General features: G+C 44.4%; 1 protein-coding gene across 4 annotated transcripts in view; it reads right to left on the bottom strand.

The window, feature by feature from the left end:
• PRIMA1 (proline rich membrane anchor 1) overlaps positions 1 to 27,149 on the bottom strand; it is a 52,627-nt gene extending 25,478 nt beyond the window's left edge. The window contains exons 1-2 of one of the 4 annotated variants that reach the window (XM_042047569.1): positions 26,893 to 27,134; positions 20,471 to 20,621 (exon numbers count right to left, since the gene is read on the bottom strand). In XM_042047569.1, the coding sequence (XP_041903503.1) occupies positions 20,471 to 20,621; positions 26,893 to 26,985 (244 nt within the window). In that variant the 5' untranslated portion in view covers positions 26,986 to 27,134. Of the gene's footprint in view, positions 1 to 20,470; positions 20,622 to 26,892 lie in introns of all 4 variants that reach the window. The other 3 variants (XM_042047568.1, XM_042047567.1, XM_042047570.1) reach the window with 3 other exon arrangements.
• Between the last annotated feature and the right edge of the window lie 144 nt (positions 27,150 to 27,293).

The raw sequence follows: 27,293 nt of genomic DNA on the forward strand, positions 1-27,293 counted from the left end.
ATAACTTTAGACTTTGATATGACATCCAACTTAATTCCACGTGCTGCTGAGGTTATAAAACTATAAAGCTACACACAGAGTAAGTGTGGCACACATAAATTGAGTTAAAAGCCAGAGAACCAGTATGTCTCAAAATCTAACTATAAACAGAAAGTTACTGCTGGAAGAATGTGGTTTTTAATAGTGACCTCCCTCTTCCCCCCCAAAATAGGGTGATGAATACTGATACAGTTTGCAAATGACTCAGGAATGTACTCAACTACACATGGATACAAACACAGTTAGATTAGAAATAGGGTAATTTTAGCCATTAAGGATAATTAATCATTACCATAGTCTATCAGTTCTGGTTGAGTATTTAAATGAAAAACTTAGTTTAAGGTAGACTTTTTATTTTACCTTTAAGAGGTCTAAATTCAGCTAACGAGATTGGACTCAGAATAAGAATTGAGTATGTGAAGAAAATGCTCTGGCTCTGGAAAGTCCACATGAGTACAATGGCATTTATCTATTGGCCTTAAAATTTATGAAATACAAATGTTAGTTAGGTTTACTTTTAGAGGGCCATCACCTTCTCCTATTCCCAACAGCACCAGGCCTAAATAAATACAATGAGCAAATAACCCATTTCAGGCCTGTAGTGGTTAGATGGATCCAACTAATTGAAAACAAATTAATGAAAAGGAGCTTTCAGAGCAAACTGTTTCAGCCCCACAAAAATCTTACACCTGCTTTTTTTTACTAAGTTTGTTTTGAAGGCTCAGCATAAAGGCACAGCTCCAATTCTAATGTTAGAAGGTATCTGTACACAGCTGGTTCTAGCCAGAAATGTGCATACCAGAAAAGATTAGCTCAGCTATTGAGGGTTTCCCTCAATGTCCAGGCACAAAAATAGAGGTTCTATCATTGGAAAGAATGTTTCCATGAAATTCCCAAGAAGTTCTCCGATTTCTTTTTATCAGATCTCAGTGGGTCATTCTCAAAATTGCTCTGAGCTTCCAACAAAAAATTGTGATGAAGCTGTTTTAATCTTCTGGGTTAAGTATTAAATAGTTTTGTGTATGTTATAAAAGCAATACATGTACTGCTTGAGACAGAATCTAGAAACAGGACTTGGACTTAGACACACCATCAGGTTATCTTTAGTGGTCATGGCTGTAGTTTATAAAGCTCATAATTTCAGAAGCCAGTGCTCCTGCCATTTATTTTGATTAGGGTTATTATTTTCCATTACCATATGGGTTTTAGGCTAATTGCTCTTTGCATGGGAATGCTGGGACATTAACAAGTAACACAACCAAGTCTGTCAGGAGACAGAAAGTGCTCTCTGAGGAGGCCATGCTGAGCTGGTGCCCCTGTGCAGCTCTTGGCAGCGATGCTGAGGCAGGGAGCCTGCACCAGGGCACCCCTTCCCACTGCTGATCCCACAGCAGCCAGCCCCGCAAAGCAAAGCAAAAAAATAGACTAAATCAAAACAAAGCAAGAAAACCCAGAACAAAACAAAATCAAACTCAGGACTGAGCTGGAAAATAGCGAAGCGAGGCAGTGACCCATGCTCCCCACATGTAATCCCAGGGGAGGTGTCTCCAGTGGAGGTTTGTCAATTTGCTCACAGCTTGGGTCACCAGCTGGTGAGTGCCCATTGATGTGATGTGGAAGGGTGACAGTGACCCCTATCACTTCTACAACAGCAACTTCATGCCTAAAAAAGGAAGAGAGCTTTCAAGATAAATCAAAAGTTGATTATTGTTTTTCTTTTGCTTTTATTCCTGTTCTTGCAAAAAGGTCAAGAGTGCTGTCGTAATCATCTTTATGAGACATCTGCCTGTTTTTAATATTGTATACTCACAACAGGCTAAACCCTGCCATCTCTATGCCTGCAGCATTTCTCTTGCTATTGTAGGGCTGCCTGAATCAGCCATGCACTTTTAATTAGCATGCTAGGAAGCAGGATTGGATTTTATTTTGAAAGCAGGCTCATATTCCAAGGGCCTCAAGTGTTTTATCAGTCTTGGTTGGAAATTAAAAGGAATTGAAGATGCAGGCAGTGTGTTTTCAGCAATCTCTAAGTATGTCACATATTCTAGAGACCTGTTAATCTGCTGGTTGAAGCAGAGTTTGGGGTCCTAGCCTCATCTTCACTCATTTATTATTTTGATATTCATGTAAGTTGAATGTTGACATCTCCATTTGCAAGACAGAAAAGACACTAGTTCCTACAGCCATTATCACACTGGGATACAGGGACAAGCCCAGAAAACATGGAGAAGTTTAAATCTGATTTCAAATGTCAAGGTACATGAAAAAACTCCCAGGACACTCTGGTGTCCACTCTGATCTCCCAGTTAAATATGGAGAAGGATTTTGAATCTGTTACAGTTTGGGTCTCTTCACATCAAGATGTCTTATCCAAGCTCCTGTGGAATAGAGGAATGCAATGAATGCCCTGATTAGTATGAAATAATTTGGGTTCTGTGAGGAGAAACTCTACAGAGAAACAGTTACACAAACACCAGGGCTCAAACATTTACTCTATAAGCATTGCTCTGTGTAAAACATGAGAAACAAGGAGAGCCTCCATCACATGTTCCTATCCTTTTTGAAAAAGCTGATTTCAGTCCTGAGCCTGGGGCCTCTTGTCTACTTTTGCATAAGGCCCTTCACTCCCCCAGCAGCATAGATTCACCCTAAAGTGAGTGCTGATTAACTTAATGGTGATTAATTTCATTGTGTGACAGAATGAAGCCTTAGGCAGCTAAGAGAAAAGGTCCAAGGGCTCAAATGATGTAAAATAGCAGAAGTCCACCCAGCTGTGAGACCGGTGCCAACTGAGGACCTTGTCCCAGAATCTGCATGATGACGCTCAGAAGAGAAATGTAGCCGAAGGTCAGGATCTCGGTCTCCAGAGCCCTGGAGGCTGTGGGCTCTCCGGGAACAAGATTGGTTACCTAACCCAGGGCCATGGGGAGAGATCTGTGAGTCAGTGTCAGCTGAAGCATCCCCTCTGTTTGCTGTATTTCATCACGTAGGGACTGCTACAGATGTGTTTGGATAACGCATGTGGTAGGAACGTGCTGTGTGAACCCAGGGCTGCTCAAAGTCAGAGCATGGAAAAGCAGTCATGGGAAAAACAAATCCTTTAACAGAGCCTGCTAGTAGAGTTTGTGGTGCTGCTAGACTTGATACAAATATAGATCTTCAGCTGTTATTCTAAAAGGCATTTTGGGAACAGGCAAAGTATATGTTTCCTTCCACACTCTTGGATTTAAGTAGAAAATTTCCTGGGAGGATGGGGGGAGAGGAGGCTGACTAGGAAATGGGCAACCTTGGTGTCTGTTCCTGGGGCAGAAAGCCATGCCTGCAGATGTGACCTGCATCCTCACGCTGTCCCAATGCCCAGGTCCTGGGGCTGTGCGTGGCCAGAGGGAACCCTGAGCTCGCCTTCACGTGGCAGCCACAGCTGCCTGCAGAAGGCAGCACTGGTGATCACGGACAGACAGGCTTGCCAAAGGAAGGAAGGAACGACATTTTCCAGACTAATGGAGAAGTGGCTGGTCTAGCCCTGCCAGGTTTCCTCATGCTGTGAGAGGAACTCCCTGGTGTTTGCATATACATATATACACACACAAAATAGATGCACACACATACATGTATATGTATTTGTGTAAAACCACACATATGTAGAAAGGAGAAATATACCATATATTTTTAATGTATGTCTATAAAGAGGTATACATATGCACCCATATAAATGAAACTGCTGCTAATAATTTTGTTAAACATGTTTGCATTCTGAGTGGTTCCTCAGGATTTATTAGTAACTGTTGGTGAGAGAATATATGAGAAAATCTACCGACTCCTTTTTTTCTTCTCCCTCTTTCATGCAATTGAGATTACTTTTATCAGCTGAACATATAAAGGCAAACGTTCACATTTGGGGCACCTCTGTATGTATTTGAAATTATTAACTTTGAAGATATAGAAGCTATTAAATATGAATAGATGCACTTTACTGTCTCCCTGGCAGGTCCAAAAAGCAGCCTATCAGCCTCCTTTCACAGCGTTGCCCTCAGACAACACACCTAGCCATGCTTGAACTGATGGAGGGGAGATGCAGGAGCACAACACATGAAATGCCAAAAGGCAGGTATCAACAGGAGCCCCAGGGCTGGGCCCGGCCCCTCCTGGTCTGGTTGGCCACAGACTCAGCCTGCAAGAGGCCATAATCCCCCTCTGCAATGTCTTCAGACCCCACAGCAAAAGCAGAGCAAAGTCTGTGAGCAGACTCTGGGAGGGAAGTGTGGAGGCATTGACAGAATTCAGCTGTGGTAGAGCCAAGACAGGAGGAATCTGAGTAGGTGTGGCCTCAACCACAACAGCTGGTGGTGGAACCAGGTACTGTCACCACCAGTATGTACAAACAATTAAACGCTGAAGAAAGATAAATTGGATTTGGCCATCACTGCAATGATGCAACATCTTTGCCTCATGGTAAGACATGGTCATGAACAAAGACATTTAGCTGCTGACTGGGGGGCTTTGGGCTTTTGCCCTGCTCCTGGCACCCCAGTGGCAGCTACAGTTGGTCCCCTGGGAGATGTGAAATGATGTAGAGGACTGGGAGCAGACCACCCTAGAGAAGCAAGATGGTGTCACATACGCTGCCATACCCTTGCATACGTCTGCTCAGAGAAGCTGTGCATACCTCATCTGTAATTTTCCCTTCCAACCCAAACCATTCAGTGGTTCTACGATGTTTAAATATCCAGCATGGAGGTGCTCTGTCATTGCAGGTTCTTGGCACAGCAGCTGGGACGAGGCCCCAGCCCTGCTGCTTTGCCATTCCTTCCCTCTGAAAAGCAGAAACAAAGCAAGCTCCAAAGGACAGCTGCAAACACTACAACAGCATCGGGTGGCTTAACTCCAGGAAATAGAATAAAATATGAGATTCCCACAGCACTGTGGCTACTCAAAGTGATGAACACACTGTTTCCTGTTTAAAGAGTCGGGGGAGAAAGGGCAGAGGATGGACACCACAGAAAGCCAGGTCTATTAACAGCCATCATTACCACAAGGGACCAGGCCAATGCAGCAGGAATGTAAAGCAGGAATAGACAACAGCTTCAATAATAGACAAAGTCTACTTGGGGCAAATTCACCTCCAGTAAATTCGAACATGATTGAAAGAATTTGGATTATCACAGTCTCCAATTAGCAGTGACCCAGAAAGCTGTTTTGCTGGACCTGTTCCCTCAGATCCTGCCACAGAGAACAGGCACAGGAGGAAGGCACTACCCAGCAAGGAAAAACTGAAGAACAACAATATCTTGTGCCACCACAGTCATCTTTGGAGCATGGCTGTAACTGTACATGATGTGCAATAGACTGGCTTAAACAAACCAGGAATCACCTAATTTTGGAGCAAATTTTATTCCAGAAAAAGAATTTGTTTGTTTGTTTGTTTACTCCCTTATAAATTTCTGCCCTTCCTGTTGCCTGTAAGCTTAGGGCCATTTCCAGAGTGCCATGAGCCAGTCTGGTAAACAGCCAGGCAATAGCGGTGCGCTCAGCAGCAAGCCTGTCCTGATTTACGGCCTCCCTGGAGTAGCTAGGTTAAATAACACTGGTAGAAAACAGCTATTCCTGTAGCAGATGATACTTCTGTTTATCGCACTTTGTTGCAGACAAGTTTATACCATGCAGCTGCTCTGTGCATATGTTCCTACTACACTTTTAAGGGGGATACTGCAATCACTACGCAGCGGGAACTTCTGCTATAATAAAAACATGTGTGGGAATGATGCTGGAGAAATTCCCTCCCCCGCAGCTCTTACACCGTAGTTGCTGTTATTCTACACTCTCAGTTGCTTCATCTCCTTAGTTTTCTCCTCCTTTCTAAAAACACTTCCCTTCTGAAACAAGAAACATACTCAGTTTTGTGCTTCGTTTTGGAGACTAGAGTGTGCAGGAGGTGAAGGACAGGGGTAGGTCTGCAGGAATTTTCTGAAGGTCACAGGCACTAGAGGAATGCATTGCTCATTGCAAGAAACAGAACTGGAACTGCAGGTGAAAATGCCTGAGCATGGATACAGTCAGTGGGGAAGAGAGCAGCTGGGTGGGGGAGGCTAAGAGTGATGTTCAAGATCTAAGCTTTAGGAGTTACTGAACCTGCACACATTTAGGTTTGGGTTTTGCAGTGGATTTCACTAAAGCCCCATGTTACTGTGCTTTCTTGGTAGGTGTCAGGCAGCTGCTTTTCCTTGGCAGATCTGAGATTCCCATAGAAAATGAACATATCGTAAGGACCAAAATAAAGTAATAGCAGGTGAAAATACCGGTCAGCCAGACATAAGTGAAGCACATTGTGGGGAAGCGGCTTGTGCAAAGTCACTGCACCTCAGTGAGAAAGCCAGGAAAACAAAATGTCTTTTGACTCCTGGCCAGTCCTCCCCTCTGGATCGTGTTGCCTCTTCTTTGGGAGTAAACACAAACAACTGACTTGGCCAAAACTACATTACAGGGGTGGAAACAGCAAACTCCCTTTTTGACTTCCCAGGCAGGCGCCAGATCTCTGCCCCAGGTCAGCACAGCGACACCATGCCCAGGAGCTCTGTGTGGCCGAGCCCTATAGAAACAAGGTAGGATCCCACAAGGTGCCCTGGAATGGCTCACACTAAGCTTGTGGGATAACCTGTCTTGGTTTTGTACAACTGCAGAGGTAAGCTAGAGAACAGTTCAGAGCTCTATGTACATATGGAAATATGCTGATCCATAGAGCAGAGCAGTCCAGGGATTGTCAAACAAAGTAGAAAGGGAAAGTCTGTGCTCCAAACGACTGACAAGCTGAGGGCCAGACCTGCCAGCCTTAATCCTATCCGATAGTTGGTGAAGCTGATGAGACCCATCAGAACTGAGGTACCCCTCAAATAGGGGCAAAACATGCTTTCAGCTGCTGAGGTCTTTTGGAGGAGAGCAGGGTTAGAGAGCACAGAGGGAGACCTCTAAAGCATGATCTGGAGAAGCAGTAGCATTTATAGACCTTGTGGAAAAAAGGCTTTTAAGGAGATTAGATCATTGCTAGCTTCTGTGTTAATACTCAGCTCTGGCATTTATCTTTACAGTGCATGCTCACATCAGCCACTGCCCTCTGATCTGACTTTGTCCTGTGTTTTTCTAACCAGCAGTCTCCCGATGAGATGCTGCTTTTCACTCACCATCTGGTTCTCTCTCAACATAAAGGACTGAATTGTTTTTACCCCGATTAAATCACACCCCGTCACTTTCTGTCCCAAGCAAATGAGAGCTGAAGCCTGTGCCTTGCAAGGCAACCTCCTCCTTGCAGCAACACAAGCATTTAGGAGAGCCTCACGGGCATCGTCACACTGTCTGCTCTTCACAACCTGGATCACTGCCAGGAGGGGCAGCACCAAGACAGTCCTAAGGACACCCCCAAGTAGTCCTAAGTGCTGCCTCTCCATGGGAGCCAAAGCTCAGGTGAGCCCTGCCAGACTTGGTGGCCTGTTTTCTGAAATGCAGATGTCGATCAGATTAGTGGGTATCTGGTGCCTCTAAGAAACAGGTCACCAGTGCCAAAGCATTTGCTGTTAAATTAGTACGCTGGAATTTATTTTAGAAGGTAACCTGGTTTCCAGAGGTTCTTAGCACTCTGAGAACCAAGATGCTTAAAGTTGGGTATGAAGATATACAACCTTAAGTTTAATCTTCCTGAGTTTCATGATACAGGCCTTAACCTCTCTGTACCTAGGCAGCATGTCATAGCGGAAGACAGAAATTCCCCTCGGGATGTGGGTTCCAGGCTCAGTTCTCCCCCTTTTTTTGTTTGCTGGGTGATTTTGGGACAATCTCCACTTCAGTTTTGTTTCTCCTTCTCCGGGATGGGAACAGTAGCCCCAGCTTTCCAAATGGTTGCAAAGTGTAGGGATAAAATGTACAATGTAAGGCTGCATGTCAGCATTGTTGCTGATTCTTTCCTAATTCTTTAATAGAACAGACAAGCCCATTTATAAGTACTTCACCTATATTTCTACAAGAACTAGCTGTATTTCCCTGACCTTTCTGTCAACCACCAATTCAAGGAAACACAGCAGCAAGGCCATGGTCTGTGACAGAACAGCAGAGCACAGTGCTGACCTGGGGACAGTAATTCTCAGTTCTTTTGAACAGAGGCACCACTGAGAGACACAGAGATGTGCCAGCACAGTACCATCCACTTCATTGCACAAACACACAGTCTAACTCTCCAGTGGTGAGTGATGTGCACAGGCATGTTAGGAGCACTGGCAATTCTTCAGTGGGGAAAAATCAGTGCTGAACATCATCTGCTTGTCCTGTCAAACTGTGGGACCTCATCATATTACAGGGATGAACGTGAAAAAGCATCCAGAAAAAAAGAGGCCTCAAAACACTGAACCTTCATACTAAGTCTGCCTTTGCCATTTCAGAACACTTGGGCTTATTTCCATCAACAAGCACACACACACAGACATGCATACAGATATTTGGGTTTGTTTAGCCTGGAGAAAAGGAAGCTCATGGGAGATATTAATACTCTCTACAACTGCCTGAGAGGAGTTGTAGCCAGCTGAGGGTCAGTCTCTTCCCTCAGGCAACCAGCAACAGGACAGGGGGACATAATCTTAAGCTGAACCAGGGGAGGTTTAGGTTGGACATTAGGAAGAAGTTCTTCACAGAAAGTGTTATTGGGTATTGGAATGGACCGGCCGGGGAGGTGGTGGAGTCACCAGCCTTGGAGGTGTTTAAGGAAAGACTGGATGTGGCTCTTAGTGCCATGGTCTGGTTGACAAGGCGGTGTTAGGTCACAGGCTGGACTTGATGATCTCAGAGGTCTCTTCCAACATAAATGATTCTGTGATTCTGTGAATAACTTCAACACAGGCAGGAAGAGGTTTGCTGCTGGGAATCAGATATGTGGAGACTTCTTCAAGCTGCCTGGGAAAAGGGCTATCTTTGCTTGCAGGCTTATGCCGCTGTGCCCTGAGCCATTTGACAACAAACGAAAGTAGGGACCAGTGAAAGAAATAAAGGGCTGCTTCCAAGCTGGAACTCACTAGGTACAGGACATGGATTTTCCCACCTCAATCCCATAGCCAATATCACCTCTCAGGTCCACTGCAGTAAAATAGGTATAAAAATAAATGAGTCTTCTGGACAGTTTCTCCCCCAGTCAACCTGTCTTGCTTTCAGGCTGTTTCAGAGGCTGTTTTAGGGCAGAAGATGGGCTCGTCATCAGAACCAGGTATTTCTGAGAGAGATAGGCTCCTTTGTGGGGCAGTGCAGCTGCAGAGGGCAACTCACGGAGGAGCAACTGCCAAGAGCAAAGACATTAAGTAGAAAACTTGCCTCATCCTCCCTTGTGACCTGCTGGCCACCATTCACCTCAGATCAACAGTGAGGAAATGATTAGTAAACAGCACATGGAAAACATCTGTCCAAAATAAGGCGGAGTGGGCCATGGCTTAGGACACTTCCTGAGCGCTAAGTGGTTTGGAGAGCTCATTCAGCATCTATCTGCATTTTTAGGTAATAAAAAGCCCTTAAAAAACTAGGACTTGCTTCCACTGAGCCTCAGGTACCCTTGGATGAAGGCACCCAAAAGGTGCCATGAAGGCATGTTCTGGTGAGCCTGTTATGGTCCTGTGGTAGTGGCAGTTGTACGGACACTGTAAGCACACATAGTGATAGCCTTTCCAGGTTGTTCATTCCCTTTTCTGCTGATATACTCTCCTTTACCAGGGCTTTGCTGAAGCTGTATCATCATTGACAGAGTAATAAGACAAGCCATAGTGCTGTTTTTAACTGTGTGCTCATGTCCAGCCCCTCAGGCTGTCTCCTTTCATTCCTTACTGGATGGTGAGGGTGTGGCTGTAGGTGCTGCATCTCACTCCTGGCACAGTCCTCGCTGTGTGATGGTACAGCCTCCTATTCGATGAGACAGGACACATCTGATCAATTCTATAACAATTACTATTACTTTTGAGCCTAATAATAATAATAATAATAATAATAATCTTCAATGCTTGAGATCCACTAGTCTCAAATACAAAGTTTACAGAGATGAAAACATATCTCTGTTTCAGATATGATAACTCTGGGTGTCCGATATCGTAGTTGACTCTCTTGAGATCTCCCAGCAGGTTGGTGCAGAGGGAGAAGCAGTGCCCTGGACACTCTTTCCACCATTCCCTGGAAGGTGGGCAAGATGCCTCCTTTTTGAGAGGCCCAGTATGTGACCATCAAGCCTTCTGAAAGCTTATCAATCTTTCAGCTCTTTCAGTGAACAGACCTTCCAAGGAGGGATGATATAGGCTGAAATTCAAACAGCTGAAACATGGTTTCAGGAGTCTACACTCTTACAGTGATGACCAGTCTTTCACCAGCAAATGATTAATAAGATACCTGAGGGCTGGCAGATTCAATCCCATAGAAAGAGGACATATTTTCTTGGTATAATGTTTTATACTCAGATTGAATTAAAGTCCAGATTTGCACAACTTCTTAGAGTTCAACAGTATTCACATGAGTGGTGCCATCAGTCACAAGCTAAGCAAAGTGAATAAAATTCTGTGCTACTGGTATTAAGACATGATCTTGTAGATCATTAACAGCTTTTTTAAGAGCTTAGGAACCTCTAGGTAATAGCAAAGATTGGACAAGTCTCACATCTCAGCGCTGACTCTTTCTCAAAATTAGTGCCTTCAGGCAAGTCTGAGACAAAACCAACTGCAGACTGAATTTCCTAAAACAGATTGTGGAAGACTTGGAAACACTCTGCATATTTTCCTAATGTGTTAATAGGACAGCTTCTAAGGTACTGGTTTGTGTCCATCTCTGAAAAATCAATGGTTTGCCTCTTGGGCACTCCACTTTATGAAGAGAGTGACTATAATAGACATACATTTTAGATTGGTAAGTGCAGATGGCTCTAAAGGGTTCACTTTACAAAGAAAGCCATATTGCAAGTCACGTGTATAAGTTTTAGGGAACAGCCGGCTGACTATGTAGCTGATACTTGATGTATAGCATCTATATAAACATAATCTTCCTGCTTCATATTATGTGTGTTTTTTCACACTTGTATCACTCCAACAATTCAGTTATTGCTGGAATTAAGGGCTACAGTGATCACTTAAAAATGACCCTGAGCAGATCAATTAATAATTCCCATACCTAGTGCTTTTAAGTTACTTTTCCAAATTTTATTCAGATTCAACTTAAGGGAAATTAAATTGATGACCCACCCGGAGTAAAATGAAACTGAAATGTGAAAGACCTTCCAAACCAGGTGTAAATTTAATTCTAATATAAGTAAAATTACATTTATCAACTAATAATTTTTCATGCAGTTTCCATAAAATACAGAACACTTAAAAAGGCAATTACATCACATTAACAGATCGAGGTATTTCACCATGCCAAATGCCTTATGTGAAGTCCTCAATCACCACTCAGTATATCTGGAACTCCCAGAAAGCTAAAAGACAAGGCACAGCTTATTTTACAATCACAAATGCAAGCAAATTGGTTACAGGTTGCTATCTGCACCGCCCCCAAGCTTTACACAGACCATGACTCCCTACTGAACCTCCAGCAGTGGGCAGCCCGCACGTACAATGATGCCCTGAAAAGCTGAGGCAGAGCACCTGCCCCTTGCCAGACTGAAACAAGGGCTAAACCAAACCCTCCCTGTGCTCCACTGACAGTCATTTCCTTTGATGGTGGCTATGAAATAAGAATATGCATCGCTTCTAGAAGGATAGGAAAATGTCCAGGGATGATTCAAGAGAATCTGCTCCATTGGTAAAAGTCCAGTTTAATAGCAGCATTTGTCAAGGAACAGATCTTTGTCTAAAAATATTTCTAACCAATGAACTGATGAAATACCAGCTTCATTTAAAAGACACTTCAAAATTATAAAATAATTCATTTAAATAGGCATTAGGGAATGGCAATTTGCTGCTATATTTATGTAGTTATAATGCAATATGATTTACTAGTGGAAGGGTTAAATTAACTTGCATAATTATTAATGACAGATTTTGGCAGCAGCATCAGTTATTAGCCTATATTCACGCTATATTAATGTACACTATGTCCTCACTTTGGGTTAACATCCCAAATTTCCAGACTGCTTCCTTGACCTGCTGCATTGACTTAAATATTACCCTTAAGTTGCAATTACACAAGCAGGGCAACACCTTTACATCATGTTCACAACAATACAATGCACAAAACCCTTACAAGAACATATTCTGAGGTCAGCTGCTTAGCCCTCCCTGCTGGAACAGCTTTTGCCAATTAAGCATTTACTTCTGGCTTGTCAAGATGAGGCACAACTCCTTCTGCCAGGAGCAGGTGAACCTGCAATTACTTGTAAATCAGCAGCCTCTGACTCATCAGTAACTTCACTGAAGATTTGTTATCTTCTTAATCAGTGAAATGGTAGGCATGTACAAATGGACTGCCATCCACAGAAGGAATTAATGTCTTCAGCTTAGCCAACTCCTTCTGCTTAAAACAAAAAAAAAAAAAATCAAGCTGTTGGAGTATGCATCTCAGAGTAGAAAGGACTGTTCTATTGCAGAACCAGTTTAAGATGTGATGGTTCTTTTTAAAAATTAGACAATGGTTTTAATCTATAGACAACAGAACTCCCACTGATTCCTGCACTGCAAAATCTGGCCTGAGGCTCTTACTTTTAAATACTTCAAAATGCATTTTCAAGAGAGAGGATTTTTCCATTATATAGATTTATTACTGTATGAAAAATTCAAAACAAATATGCAAGGTCCCAGAGCAGGGGAAATATTCATCACTTGCCTAAATAAAAATTAGACTTGACAAAACATTTCAGAATTTATTGTGATGAAAAACTCTGAAATGGGAAAGCACTGGAAGCTGTGATTGACCATCTGATCTTACCAGTGTTTCAAACAGAAAGACAGAGATTTTAAAACAGCTCAATATGAGGAGATGTTAGGTGAAAGAGTGACAGCAGAATCCTATCAAGAAAGTATGAGCATGAACCTTTCCAGTCTTACCTGCTTTCTAGTCACTAATCCAGCTCTTCAGACTTAATATAACATCTTAGATGCTCAAACTATTCAAATTTCCTATTTGATTGCTGCTTAAGAAATCTCCTCACCATAAATAATTTTCTTATTTTGACTGAGAGGTGAGGACTTGTAACTTTTACTCCTACCCCAGAAATAACTGAGCTAAATGGAAAAAAATAGCAGCATTTTGAAGTCTTTATGTCTTTGGTGATAAAATCAGAGTGCCTGCAGTTTGAGGCAGAAAATCCAATCATTGCATTTCTGATTTAGATGGGTGAATTCTGCTTAATCCAGTCTTGAATGCTTAATGATTTGGTTCACTGTACTAAGAGAGAAGGTACTGTCTGTGATGTGAAAACAACACGATGGGGACCTGGACTAGACTCTACTTCTGCCATCAGCCATGGCTCCAGGCTGTGGGGTTGGAGTTCAATTTAGATTTGAAAGCCTCAAAATCCTACACCAGTTCTGAGAGTCACATTCCTCCAGTAACACAAAAATGTATGTGGGAGATGACAAGAATTGAATTTTGGTTTTGCTTTGTAAATTATGAACAATGCTCTCATACAAGACTGCAATTCACAGTATGACAGCTGTGTTACCAAAACTGGAAGGGCTTCCCTGTTTCAGCATTCTGTTTGCATTTAAAAAAGTCACTGTCTAGACCAGACTTGCTCTCACAGTAGCAGTCTCTACTGTATTTGTCTTCATGCAGGAGACAATGTGTGCCCTGCCATTTTGGGGCTACTGTAGTTCTCAGCTGTTCAGTTTTGGTAGTCACTATGTTGTATGCAGCATGGAGGGAAATGTCTTCCCCATATTATAAAACAAACCCAGCCCCACCTGTTTGCTAACAATTCCTTTGGGCATCACTTGGGAGAAATCCACCCAAGATTCCTCAAACATGTCCAAATATCTCAAAACTACTTTGAACAAGTCTTTCAGGCAGAAGGGCAGTAGGTGAAGGCTGGTCCTGCCAGCTGAGACCTTATGGCCAGCAGCTTTGCAGTGGCTGATTGTAAAGATAAAAAGCCCTCACAAAATGAAGTGCCTAACCAAAGGGAAACTTAAAGTCAGAGCTGCCTGAGATGCTCAACTCCTACTGCTGCAGCCTACATCAGACTGACCTGAGCTGATTATCGGGCATGCCATATTTGAAGACACATTGTGGCCTCCAGGAAGATTTCAATTCATTTTGCAATCACAACTTCCCCTCAACTCCTGGGGGACAATCAGACGTCTGCCAATGACACAAGTCCTTTAGGCATTGAGTAGGCAAACACATCAGCATTCAAGTACAAGAAATGTATTGGTGAGCATCAGGACCATGCTCAGCTTTCCTGCTGGAATAGCGACGTAGAGACAGTACTCAGCATGAGGTTCAAACTCATTCTTTGAATCCACACTGGGTCACCTGTGCATCCTACCACCAGGATTTAGGACCCAGAAAAACCCATTTCTTATTCTTTTATGTCCTAGAGCTATACAATGTCTATTTCTATAACAAGTTCTTGCTATGAAAAGCTATTTTAACAATTAGCAAGACAAATCGGAAAACTCTGGTTACTTTAAAACCCACACAAAGTTTAAGAAGTTCCAGACTATTCCTGTTCCTCAGATTCCTGCCTAATAGATATACATTGTGGCAGTCCAGAGATGTGTGGCATTCCTCAGCAGTTGGTATTAGGACTGGTGCTGTGTGACATCTCTGTCAGCAACACGGGCAGTGGGATTGAGCACATCCTCAGCAAGTTTGCTGACAAGACCAAGATGTGTCATGCAGTCAACATGCTGGAGGGAATGGATGCCACCCAGAGGGAGCAGATGCCATCCAGAGGGAAGGGATGCCATCCAGAGGGGACAGGTTTGAGCAGTGGGCCTGTGCAAACCTCATGAAGTTCAACAAGGTCCTTCACCCACGTCAGGGCCATCCCAAGTACAAATAAAATCCGTGAAGAGAATAGATTAAGAGCAGCCCTCAAGTGAAAGACTTAGGGGTGCTGGTAGACAAGAAGCTTGACATGACCCAGCAATGTGTGCTCAGCCCAGAAAGCCAAGTGTATCCTGGGTGCATCAACAAAAGCGTGACCAGCAGGTTGAAGGAGGGGATTCTCCCCTCTACTCCACTCTCATGAGACCCCATCTGCAGTTCTGTGATCAGCTCTGGGCCCAATATAAGGAGGATGGGGACCTCTTGGAGTGAGTCCAGAGGGGGGCATGAAGATGATCAGAGGGCTGGAGCATCTCTTCTATGAGACAGGCTGAGAGAGTTCAAGAAAACTCCAGGGAGACCTTATAGCACCATTCAGTACCTGAAGGGAGCCTACAAGAAAGCTGGAGAGGGACATTTTACAAGGGCATGTATGGCTGAGGACAAGGGGTAATGGATTTAAACTGAAAGAGCATAAGTTTAGATTAGATACCAGGAAGAAATTCTTTAGTGTGCGGGTGGTGAGCCACTGGAACAGGCTGCCCAGGGAAACTGTGGATTCCCCATCCCTGAAAGTGTTCAAGGCCAGCTTGGATGGGGCTTTGAGGAACCTGGTCTAGGGGAAGGCATCCCTGCCCATGGCAGGGGGTGGAACTAGATGATCTTTAAGGTCCCTTTTAACCTGAGCCATTCCATGAATCTATGATCTGTCCCAAAAGATCTGAATGTCTTTAGCTTTCCTACTTGCACTGAAGGGACCCTGCATGCTTTCTGAAATTAAGCTGTACATCTGAGCTTATATAGTTGCCAAAAGGTTTCACCCTTCTTGTAGTTGGTCATTTTTATTTTGGCATTTTCATCAGTCCAAATAATTAGTTAATTAGATGCTCTGTCTCCAAAGATAAAGATTTCATCTTGAAAAACAAAATGATACAATTACTGCATGGAGATTAGAGTCCTCTGTGGTGATGTCATTCACTTTGGCTTTGCACTGACATGATCGTGCTTGATCTCAACTGACAGCTCAGGGCAAACTTCTACTAAGGTCAGGAGCTGTAAAGACTTCACTTTGTATGTATGTGCAAGCATCCAAATGTTAGAGACTGGTTCGTGTATCCAGACTCAGCTTAAGTTTCCTCCTCTAAATTTTGACTGAACCAATGTTTGACTGAACACTTCCATCATCCAGAGAGCAGATGGCAATACCATGGACTCCTCACCCAGTATGGGAGAAGGGCAGAGCAGAGACAGCAAATGCTGCTCACCAAAAAGTGAGGGGTACATGCAAGGACATCCTTTCTCTTCCTCATACCATTTTAAAGAAGTCACGTCTGAATTTGTTTTTTCCTAAGACCTTACACAGATTAAAACTGATGCTGACTACAGCATATGTCTAGCTCTACCCTCTTCCCCCTTTCCTGGTTTGAAAGCCTGGCTTTTACTTCCAGAAAAAGTCCTTTCTTCTTTGCAATGCCCCTGGAGAAACCTGCATGCTCACGGAGTATTTAAGGGTTGACAACAGCTGTTTTTCAGATTTTCAGGGGTCAACATGACTTGAACTAGCTTAATCTCACGGGTCTGTGAAGCTGGGTTAGAAATGCTGCCTAAACAAGTATTCCATCCACCTTGTCTTAGTCTTGGCTGAAATCCAGAGACAAGGAGGAAAGCAGATGGAGAGAAAAAGACACAGTTAATTAAAGGCCAGGTTCTGAGCATCTCTATTGCCTTCAGGTCATTACAGCCACATCTAGGGAACACACTCAATTTCATTGAAAGTTCCTTCTTCCTTTGCTGTCAGCATCTAAGTTCAGTTGGCCTTAGGCCCCTTAGAGCCTCATGAGCTTTCCTTTCACTTCATCAATGAGCAGTTTTCTAGGCATGGGTTAAAGAGCAGGCTGCTGCTTGCATAAGGGGAGTTACTCCGGAAACATCAATGTGCCAAACTGTCTGGAGGAACTGCCACGGACTCAGGGACCATGTCTCCTGACAGTCCTCACCACTTCATCACACAGTCCCCACCATCCCAGCTACTTCTAACACAGGCTAGAGCCCCTCTCCTTGGAGCCCCTCAGTAAGGTACACATCTGTACTGAACCAGACAGCAGTATCTCCATGGGATGACAAAAAACTCCATCTGAAATGAAGCTCAGGAAAGTCAAAACTTAAATACTCCATGTGTCCCACTTTGCAAAAAAAGATAAGGGTGAACCAGCAATTCTGAGAGAACCAGCATGCACAGGAAGCAGCATGGCTGACGGCAGCCTTCATCTAGATACTGTAAGGCAGACGAATTCCCAGGAGGAGGCACAGGGTTATGCTGCCATGATGGAATTGGCTGCAGAGTGGAGGCACTGGAGGCAAGAGCAGCAGTTGGATGGGACACCAGAAACACCAGTGGTCTGTGTGAAGGAGTTAGAAACATGGGGAAAGGAGAGCTGGGGTCATCCCTGAAGGAGGACAAAAGCATTCCATTAAATTTCCCATATTCATGTAGCTTCATTCATTTATTCAGTGCCTCCTCAGGGTGTGCTGAAAGACTCCCCACACATTCTTGATGTAAATACACAACTGCAACAGGGAAGTGTCTCCTAAACCATGGAAAGCTGGTGCTCCTAACACTACTTGTGCTTTTAGACTGCCTGCTAAGCTGTGTGTGATTCTACCCATTTTCTGCAGAGGGAATTAGGTTATTTCCCCTCAGAGTAAACACAGCATTTGCCAGCTATTATATGTGAATTCCAGGATTCTCTGCATTTAACAGATTTTGTATAAATCTATCTGCAGGAAGCAGAGCTAAAGATTTGTTGCTGGATCAACCTGTCAATATTGAAATGTCTAAAGAGACACTAAATGTACTGTAATTGTTCCTAAAAGTCCTCAAGCACAACAAAAGCCTTTCAGGGAGTGATTCAGCTGTTCACAAACAGTTATGCAGTGCCATCCCATACAACCAAGTAGGGTTTGTAAAACAATCAGGTGGGACTAATAGGACACACAGAAGGTTCCCTGCTTTTTCACAGCAGCAGCTGGAGGCCACGTCAAAGAGCACAAGATGCTTCATACAGCAGATAACTGAACTGTTAGTGTCTGTAGTGACTGGATAGACAGGATTTTTGCATCTATTGGCTTTAATCACCCAGCCCAAACCATGGTAACTGCTTTAAAGTTGATCTAAATCTCCACCAATATTCAGTTTGTTTGCAGAGAGAGCTTTTAAGGACGGTGCCTAGCAGACTGCAGCCTTTTGCACCTGACAAAGCCCTGAAAGCAATTCCAGCATCTTTATGTAGTACCTCATGGCACAGACACTGTACCTTGTAAAGGTAAAAATCTTGCAGCTCCTGGACTGCTGTTTTTCTGCAGAGGTCTTTTCAGTACTAAACTTTATTCACTTAGAAAGTGCAAAGTGCAAGTCTAGCATCAACCACTTCACGACAGCTTTTGGCTCTTTACTTCCCTCTCCTCTGAATACCATTTAAAAGCACTATCTGTAACATCAATATTTAACCACGAGGCTTGTTCTTTCTCCCAAGGAAGGGGATTGCTGTACACATGGACTAATCACAGTGCCTAGACAGCTGATGATAATGAAAGCATCTTTCAAGATGAGACACTTGATTGCTACTCTAAAGCGTACCAGTAAAAGAAATGTGGAATCTCTTTGTTTCATTGTATTTGAAATGAAGTCACTTGCTTAAATATTAGTCATCTGGATTTATACAGCTCATTTTTAGAACTGTGTTAGCACCTGGCAATCCAGCCTGAGAAAGCATCAGGCTATCCTAGTCACAGGCCCATTTGGTTTCTTGTTCTTCTTTTTGCAGTGTGTGACAGACTTCCTTTTTTCTGACATGATTTCATTCCCACTTGACAGGGGACATATTCATGCACTCAGAGCAGCTGCCTGATGGAGAGGAAGCAGCCTGGCAGTGGTGCTCCCTTCCCAGTGCAGCTGGTCAGCAGGGCTGGTCCCTGTGACAACCCTCCGCCACATCTCATCCCCCTCAGGGCAACGGGGTACCCCAGGTACAAGAAAAGAGAGTGACAAAGTACCTTATTTTCTGTCTGTGATACAAAGATCAAGGTAATTTTCAATATTACTGTCCATGACATTTTCCTGAACACGGAAAGAGATTTTTCCTGCTATAAAAACCATCCCTCTCTGCTTTCCCAGCTGTCTTTGTACTTCCTTTCCCAAGTGTTCCACTGTTGGTTTTTCTCTGCCTTTGCCTTAATTTTCTGCAGTGTAGCACAAGTACAAAGCATGCTCCTGGCAGAAAAGACACTGAAAAATTCTGCCTGTCCTCTGCCTGACTAAAAGCTGCGCAGAAGCCTTCTTCATGTCTTCTGCACATCTGGAGATGGCGCTGATAAACAGCCAGATGATGATACCTAATGATTTATTTTTCCTTGGGGGAAGTGCTGAGGATACTGGATACACTAAGCAACACTGCTCTCATGAGAGTTTATATAAGCAGGGAGAAGAACTAATAGGCAGCCTTATTGGGAAAGATGAATTTATGAAAATGCATAAGCTTTAAGGAGATTTACTGGAATACCAAACACCCAGGACCCAGCCTGTGTCCCTGAACCCAGTGGGTGCATACAGAACTGGGAAGCTCTGTCCCACTGTGCAGGGACCATGGGGACAGCTATCACTCTCCAGAAATTATCTGTATGTCAGGGATCACAGGAACACTGATGTGGAAAGCAGCTGCAGAGGTAGCCAGCAGGAATTGAAGGCACCAGGTGTGCTGGTCATGGGGATGCATGGCTGGAAATTAGGAGAAGCTTGGATGCGCTGGGTAAGGCTCAGTAAGCACTGATTTGTATGAAGAGAAATAAATGAGTCTTAGCCTGTATGTGCATTAGTTGGAAAACTTCTCCCTTGCCACTGACTCCTGACATGCCTCCTATTTTTGTAACAGTTGTAAGCAATTTAAAACCAGTGAGCCTGACTCACTGCTATGGTAAACTGTAGTGCTCCAGTGTCTTGACAACAGTCAAACGTACTGAATGGTCTAGACAGAGTGTTTGGATTTTTGTCTGCTTATAAATTAATTTGCCTTGGAGCACCCAGACCTTCAAGCTGCAAACCTGGCTAAAAAGGAGGTCATGCAACTCAAGGGGCAGCACAGCACTATGTCTCCGTAGGAAAGCATTTCCCAGGGCTAGGGGATTAGGGAACCATTTAAAACCAGAAAGTCATATATAACACAATGAAAGGAGGGAATTTCTCTGGCTTTCCTCCAAAAGCCAAGAATTATTCATTGATCAGAAAACAGATCTCCATCTCTACTGAGAACATTTCTTCTTCCATTTGCTAAGTGGAAAATGACAAATGAGCTAGCTGTGCCCTTTCCCACATCCTTTCTCCTGTATGTCCAGGTGTCCCCATCACTTTGTCCTTCTTCAGCACAGCACAACTGTACCAGTAGCTACTTACTTGGCACCGCTAGCAACCTCGGGGGCGGTGGAGGTGGAGGAGGCGGTGGTAACAGTGGAGGTGGCCTGCACTGGCAAATTTCCTGGCAGCTCTCTGTAAATTTCTCTGCTACAGGCTTGGAGCATGACTTCTGGGGCTCACCCTGAGTGATCTGTGAAGAAACAAGTCATTGCATGAGCAGCAGAACAGTGAAAACTGATGAATCTGTTTCTTAGACTTGAGTACCTGAGTGGCACCTCAGATCTGTAGTGAGAACTGAGCTAATGTTCCTAAGATGTCTCTTCCCTATGTGGTCCCCATTTTAAATTTTTTTTATTTAACACAATATCTTCAAGACCTCTTTCCCTCTGTCAAATTTGGTTGAAATTGGGCAGCTGGTTTTTGAGTTATTATGGGGTAAGGAGAAGGCAGGCAGTGGCAGACAATATGATTGCATAAGCCTTCTTTCCTTAGGAAAGCCATCTAGCAGCATGCATTATTTACAGGGTCATTGCTGCAAGCCAAAGAGAGCTAATAAAAATTACAAGACAGTTAGGGTCAGGATTATGTTCATTTTCCTTATGGCAGAACTGAAAGCCAGAGGACATCTCTCCTCTGCTTTGCCAGCCTCACTTGGAAGTTCACAGAGGATTTCACGGGGTGTTTCACTTCCTGCCAAGAGGAGAGGCTACCCGCATTTTAATCATCTGTGGACCACAGCAATAACATGGTTAAAATAAAAACGCCACTTTGTAGCCTCTGCAAGATGCAGTGCTGGCTAATAATAAAAGTGAAGATGAGGCATTGCAGAACCCAAGTATAAACATCACTTGGCCATGGACAATGATTTAGCCAGTACTGGTATATGATACATTCAGTAGCTTCATCTGGTCATGACAAGGACCATTTATTAACAGCATGTTTTTCTTATCATCAGTAGTATTTACATAACTATGGATTCAAGGAATAGTCACTAAAATTCAGTAAAATATAATGCTACAAAATGGAGTCAGTCCCCAATGAAAAGGAAATTTGCTGAGCATCACAGAAGCTTCTGAGTGGTGTTAACTTCAGAGGTCTCTAAGCCAGCTCTTCTTGAATGACTTATACTGGATACAATTTTGAAGAGACAAAGCGAAGCCTGAAAGATTAATAAGCATGTTATCTAACAAGCACTTTGAATGTAAGTATTAGGAGACCGCCTGGGACAGACTTGTGTCCTGCTGAAGCTAAGCAGAGTTATGCTAGCATATTGTCTTGTACAGTCTGGTCTCAGGCGGGTTATTGTCCTAATAGTTTTGGCCTAACATCACCTTCTTTAATGAGCTTTTTTCCACAACACGTTGGTCATTACAAAGAGGATGTCTCATGCCATGCTTTCTGATCTGTTTTAGGCAGGCTTCTTCTGCCTCTCTGCCAGGGTCACCCAGGGTTGCCTTCTCCCCACTTCTCTCTCCTGCCCAAGCTTTGGTTCCCTTCCCCTGCCAGCTCTGAGCACACAGTCTTTCTCCTCTCCTTGCTCAAGCCTGGCCCCCAGCACAGCCAGCGTGCCTCTCCCACTACCCACAGCTGGGCACCAAGAGGGCTGCACTGCCTCTTGGCTGCAGGAAAGCTGTACACAGTCATTTTATATATTTCTGGCCAAAAAGAGAGACGTGGCTAATTAAAACAACATCACTGCACAAAGGACGTGTTCACATGCGTAGGAGGTTTCTAAATGCAGAAAGACGCATTACTCTGGCCTCAGGGAAATGGAGGTAGGGCTTTGTTGATTAAATATTATAGGGAGGGAGAAAAGAATAGAAAAGGCTACATGTAGCTGAGTTGGAAGGACAGCTCAGCACAGCATAAAGCAGAAGGCTCAGTTCTTTAAACAGCTTGTCTAAATCTATTACCAGACATAGGGAAAAACAAATTCAGCACAAGTGCTTTCCAACTTTCCCCTTCACCATCAGGTAACAGTAAGAGGATGGTTTAAGACCATCCCAGAACAGCTTCCAGGAACTTACACAAACTCTCTCAACACTCTAATGAATCAAAGCGACTTGGCTGCGTAATCCCTCATGACTAGTAATAAATCTGTCTGCTAAGAAGGTTTACTTGTTTTTAAAGTAAGGGATCCCAGGCAGCAGAATATCCTCCATGCTGTTTCAGCTCTTCCAACACTGCTCACTTGAGGGGCTGGGGTCCAGGCACACTCCCAAAGAGAGCCCTGTGAGAGAAGTGTCCTTCCCATGCAGTGTTGGGGGCACACCTGGAGTACCTCCTCGTTCAACAGGTGTGACAAGATTTACTGTGCTGGCAGAAGGAGGAGGGCAACACCTCTACACTGGTCTCAGCAACTGATTAGGAAGCAACTATTAACTCCTAGCTACAACTACTGTCCCCTGCCTAGGCCCTTGGTTATTGAATCCTGTGAGCTCACTCCAGTCTTGCAGGATGCAGTGTGATGGGAGAGGATGGACACAGGGAAGAATAACATTGAGCAGACTTAGAGCCAGCTTTGTTTGCAGACCAGAAGCAGCTTTGCATATGTAAGTCTGAAGACAGTGCTGGTATAGCAAAGCTACATTGACTTATTGCTCTAACTTAATATCAACCAGAACCAAAGGCTTGCTCTGTCTTTTTTTAGAGCTATTGACTGTTTTTAAATCCCTGGAGGCTCTCCTACCTTAGGCTGGTAATAGTGTCCTCAGAAAATTGTGGATAATTTTCTCAATTACTTTGCAGACAAGATTAACCCCATACATGACCAGTCACTTGCTGCTCCTGCTCCTGTCTACTTAAAAATATTATTTTAGGGGGAAAAAAGAAAGAAAGAAAGAAAGAAAGAAAGAAAGAAAGAAAGAAAGAAAGTTGCTCTGTTTCTCAATACTTTAGCCTGAACCTCTATAAAAATTTCCCATGATCATTTTTAAATAGTCGGGAAAGAACTGACATTTAAAAGTATGGGCTTTATCACCTATTTGTTTCCCTTTTCCTGTCACTGGGTAAAATGTGTGGCTGTTAGAAAACAGAAGTGGGAACATAAATATTACCTTGACAGGGGTTTGTCTTAAAGGTTTAGTTTTAAAAACAAAGATATTTTAAGGTGGTTGAAATCTGCCAGGAAAAGGAAAGACCCAAATCGAGGTTGAGGGCCTCAAGGAGAGAAATAGTCAAGGACTGCAGCAAGAAGATAGAACAGTAACAGTAACATAAAGCAGCAGATAACAGTAGCAAGAGAGAAGCAGGGCAAAAAGAAAGGCATTTGGCTCCTTTTCAAGGAAAAAAATCTTCCTGTTGATGTCTATTAGTCTTCTTATGAAAGAAATGAAGGCTATTACTTGTGTCTTCTAAAGGTAATCAGAAAAAATCACTAGAAAATATGCTTTAGGGAACAATCTTGCTCTGGCAGAAGATGATGAAATAATACTCCGTGTTTCTTTCTTACTGTCTGCAATTCAAGGTAAGCTGCCTTTACAGCATGTGGCTGGAAAAGAAAAGCATTTTGAAAGAGCCACACCTTTCTATGGCCAGGTCATCTAAATGAACCTGGCCTCAAACTTCACTGCTTATTTGTTCTGCTGGACTCTTCCATGGCCCCAGAATGGCTCTGGAATACCCTTGCAGGTAAGGTGTAACTAGAAACCCACCAGGCACCCACCAGGCTGCCAGGCAGTTTGTGGCACAGAGGTTGCCTTGGCAAAGGGATCACCTTTGGAGACGGATCCACAGGGTTTGCTCCCTAGCTCTTCCAGACATTCCTCCAGGTGCTGGAGGTGCCATGAACACCTTTTCTTGGCCTATCTGAAACTTTTTCTTGTTTGGCATGAGGCTTTCTTAACACACTGAGCAGTTGGCCAGTCTAGACATATGCTGCCTGGACTTCAAGCTGATGAATTTTTTCCCTGCTCTGAAAATATGTAGAGTTGACTTTATGGATTTGTGCATTTGATGTGAACATGTTTTGCAAAAAAGGACAAATGTTTTAAAATACTTATGGAAATGAAAATCTGATCCACAAATATCCAGGGAAGAAAAAACAATGTGATAACTGGAGGTTTCCTTTTGCAGTCTCTGTTGAAGTTTGTGCCTGTGGCATATTTCTCTTTAATTCAAGATTTCTTGTAGAAACAGTGATCCTCGTCCTGCTTTGCATACAGTGGAAGAATAAATCTGCATGTGGAACTGTTTAGTATTTCAGTAGAGTCCCATGGGGTTGCAGCAGTCCACAAGTACATTCCACGGAGTGGGATAGGAAAAGAGGATTAATACAGTCCCTGGAGGGTGGCCTTCTTGTGACTTTTTTAATCAGGTAAAAGGAGGAAAGCTTTAAAAGAAAAGTACAGTTGACTGAAAAGGCACAGAGACCTCTAAAAGCCTGCTGATGTGGCAAGAGCTTTGTCTCTTGGAAGCAGTCTACAGAGATGAGATGAGATGAGATGAGATGAGACGAGATGAGATCTCTACACCACTGCATAAATCCCAGGACAGCTCTGTGCAATTCACATCAGAGTTAATCCAGATCCATGTTTACAAAACCAGAAAAAATGTCACCCTGCTATTTATCATGACCCTTTCTGCTCTTTTTTAAATTATGTCAAAAGCCTCTGACAGAATCATCCCTTCCTTCTTGTCACAGAACTGGCTACCACGCTAATAAGGAAAGATTGTGGGTTTTGTCTTGGTTTTGTTTTTAGTAAAATAAATGCTTCTCCTTTGATTAGCATCTGGCTGATTCTCTTAAGTGTCTCACGGCAGGGCATAAGGAGGCAATGCAGAGGTGGGAGGGAAGGCTATGCCACACTAAGTCCTTGTGGGGACAAATGAGTGAAGAGGAGCTGGAAGATGTGAGAAAACATGACTGTTGCTATAGATGGAGCAGGGCAGAGGAGCGACTGCAACACTACAGAATTAGTCAAGGAGAGAATGGCTTGTGAGACTGAAGATAAGAGCAAGGATTATGACTCAACACGGGGAAGGGAATCATGGGAGGGGTTCAAGGATGAAGGAGTTTCAGTCACAGGAAGGATGGAAGGCTGGCATGCCAGTGAGCATTCCATACCTGCCCTTCCCTTTGGAACCTGCTGATGGGAGCCCTGGACATAGCCTAGTTTTGGGAAAACTGAAAAAAAGTTTGAGAGTGACCAGGCTTATTGCTTGTTCTTCAACACAGCAGCAAGTAATAGCACAAGCACAGTTGATGAACGGGACACGCATCCAAATTCCAAAGTATTGCAAAGAAAGGCTGGTGGACTCCTTGGCTTTTGTATTTCTCAGAGCCTGTTTCAATTTTTATAAATGTAATTATTTTCGAAAATTTGCTTTAGATCATGTAAATAGTTTGCCAGAAAGATGTTTATCCAAGGTTTTTTTTTTGTCTGCTCAATTGACTGATCAGAGAGAGGCTGCAGGAGGCATCTCTTTTCACCCAACTGCGCTTCCCTGAAAAATGCACTTATAGTTTAACTTTAGATTAGCTACCTGAATACTTGAGGAGGACAGCAGGAAGGTAGAGTTGGCAGAAATTTTTATGATGGGGATATTGGTTTAAAGGCGGTTGTTTTTGTTGTATTTCTGTTCATTTTAATCCATAAGGAGCACAAATCCTCTTTGTCATTCATGGCAAGAGAAAAGATGCTAAAACAAACAACATCGCTCTTTAATCTCTTGGGAGTCACTAAGTTTAGATCAGGGAGTAAAAGATGCGGACTCTCCACTTTGTTTTTCCAAGAAAGAAACTGTAATTGGTCTGTTCTTGAACGGCACTTGGCTGGCTCATCAATCACTTCTCTGAAGACATATATTATAAATAAACTTTAAAATATTGAAGTGACGCATTTGAGTTGAGCTTTGCTGCTGTTCTGATTCTCCAAACTGGATGGGCGCTCTCCCTCACTGTATACCAATTTCTCCCAGTCTCTCTTGCTGGCCGCCCACATTACAATCAAGGTCACACAACACCACAGCGTCGGAGTTGGCAAAAGCTGATTCAGCCCTTTACCCAGAAAATCCTCAATTTAATTCGCAATCAACACCGAAAACCCACGGCAAGGCATGATCGCCGGGGCTCCGCTCCGCCGCTGCCTCTTTCCGTGCATCTTTGCCACCTACAGCAAAATGCGCTTCCCAACCCTCTGACCGCCGGCGCGCCGAAGAAAGTCAACTCCATCCTGCCGGGACCGAACACGCTCGGACCGAGTTCAGCGCTCCGGGGCTGGCACCGGCCGCCCGTCCCGCACACCCACCGTCCCGCAGCACCCAGCGAGGGGGGCCCTCACCGGGGACCGCAACAGCTCTCCCGGCTCGGGGGCCGCCCGCGCGACCACCGCCCCACCACGGCCTCCTCCCCGCAGTGCCGGGGGTGCCGGAGGGGCTCTGCCCGCGCCCCCGCTTTTCCCCCGCCCAGGCCCCGCCGCCCCCCGCGCCCCGCAGCTGCGAGCGGGCTCGGGCGGCCCTACCTGGAGGGACCCCCAGAGCGGGTGGAGGGCACAGTGCAGCAGCAGGGAGGGCCAGCAGTAGCGGAGCAGCCCCAGCAGCTGCCGGAGCAGCATCCCTCCTGGGCGGGCGGGCGCGGGCTCCGGGCGACCTGGGGAGGGAGCAGAGCGAGCCGGCAGCAGAGGCGTTGGCTCGCACCCATCCCCGGAGCGCGACTGTCCCAACTTTAATTCTGGAGGGGAGGGAGGGAAGGCGGGAGGGAAGGAGGGGGGAGGGAGGCAGGGAGATGGGCGGGTGGGGAGGGGAAAGAGTGGTCGGGAAAACCCAGAGCCCTGCAAGTCCCGGCTCCCTCAGCAGGGAGACGCGCCTCCACCCCCGCCCTGCCCGCCTCTCTCCTCGCCCGCCCCGCCGGCTTCCCCTCCCC

The sequence above is a fragment of the Corvus kubaryi genome, unplaced genomic scaffold (assembly GCF_017639235.1).
Source record: "Corvus kubaryi isolate FWS band 111438036 unplaced genomic scaffold, C.kubaryi_AGA036_p1.0 66, whole genome shotgun sequence".
In the NCBI taxonomy this organism is placed as follows: domain Eukaryota; kingdom Metazoa; phylum Chordata; class Aves; order Passeriformes; family Corvidae; genus Corvus; species Corvus kubaryi.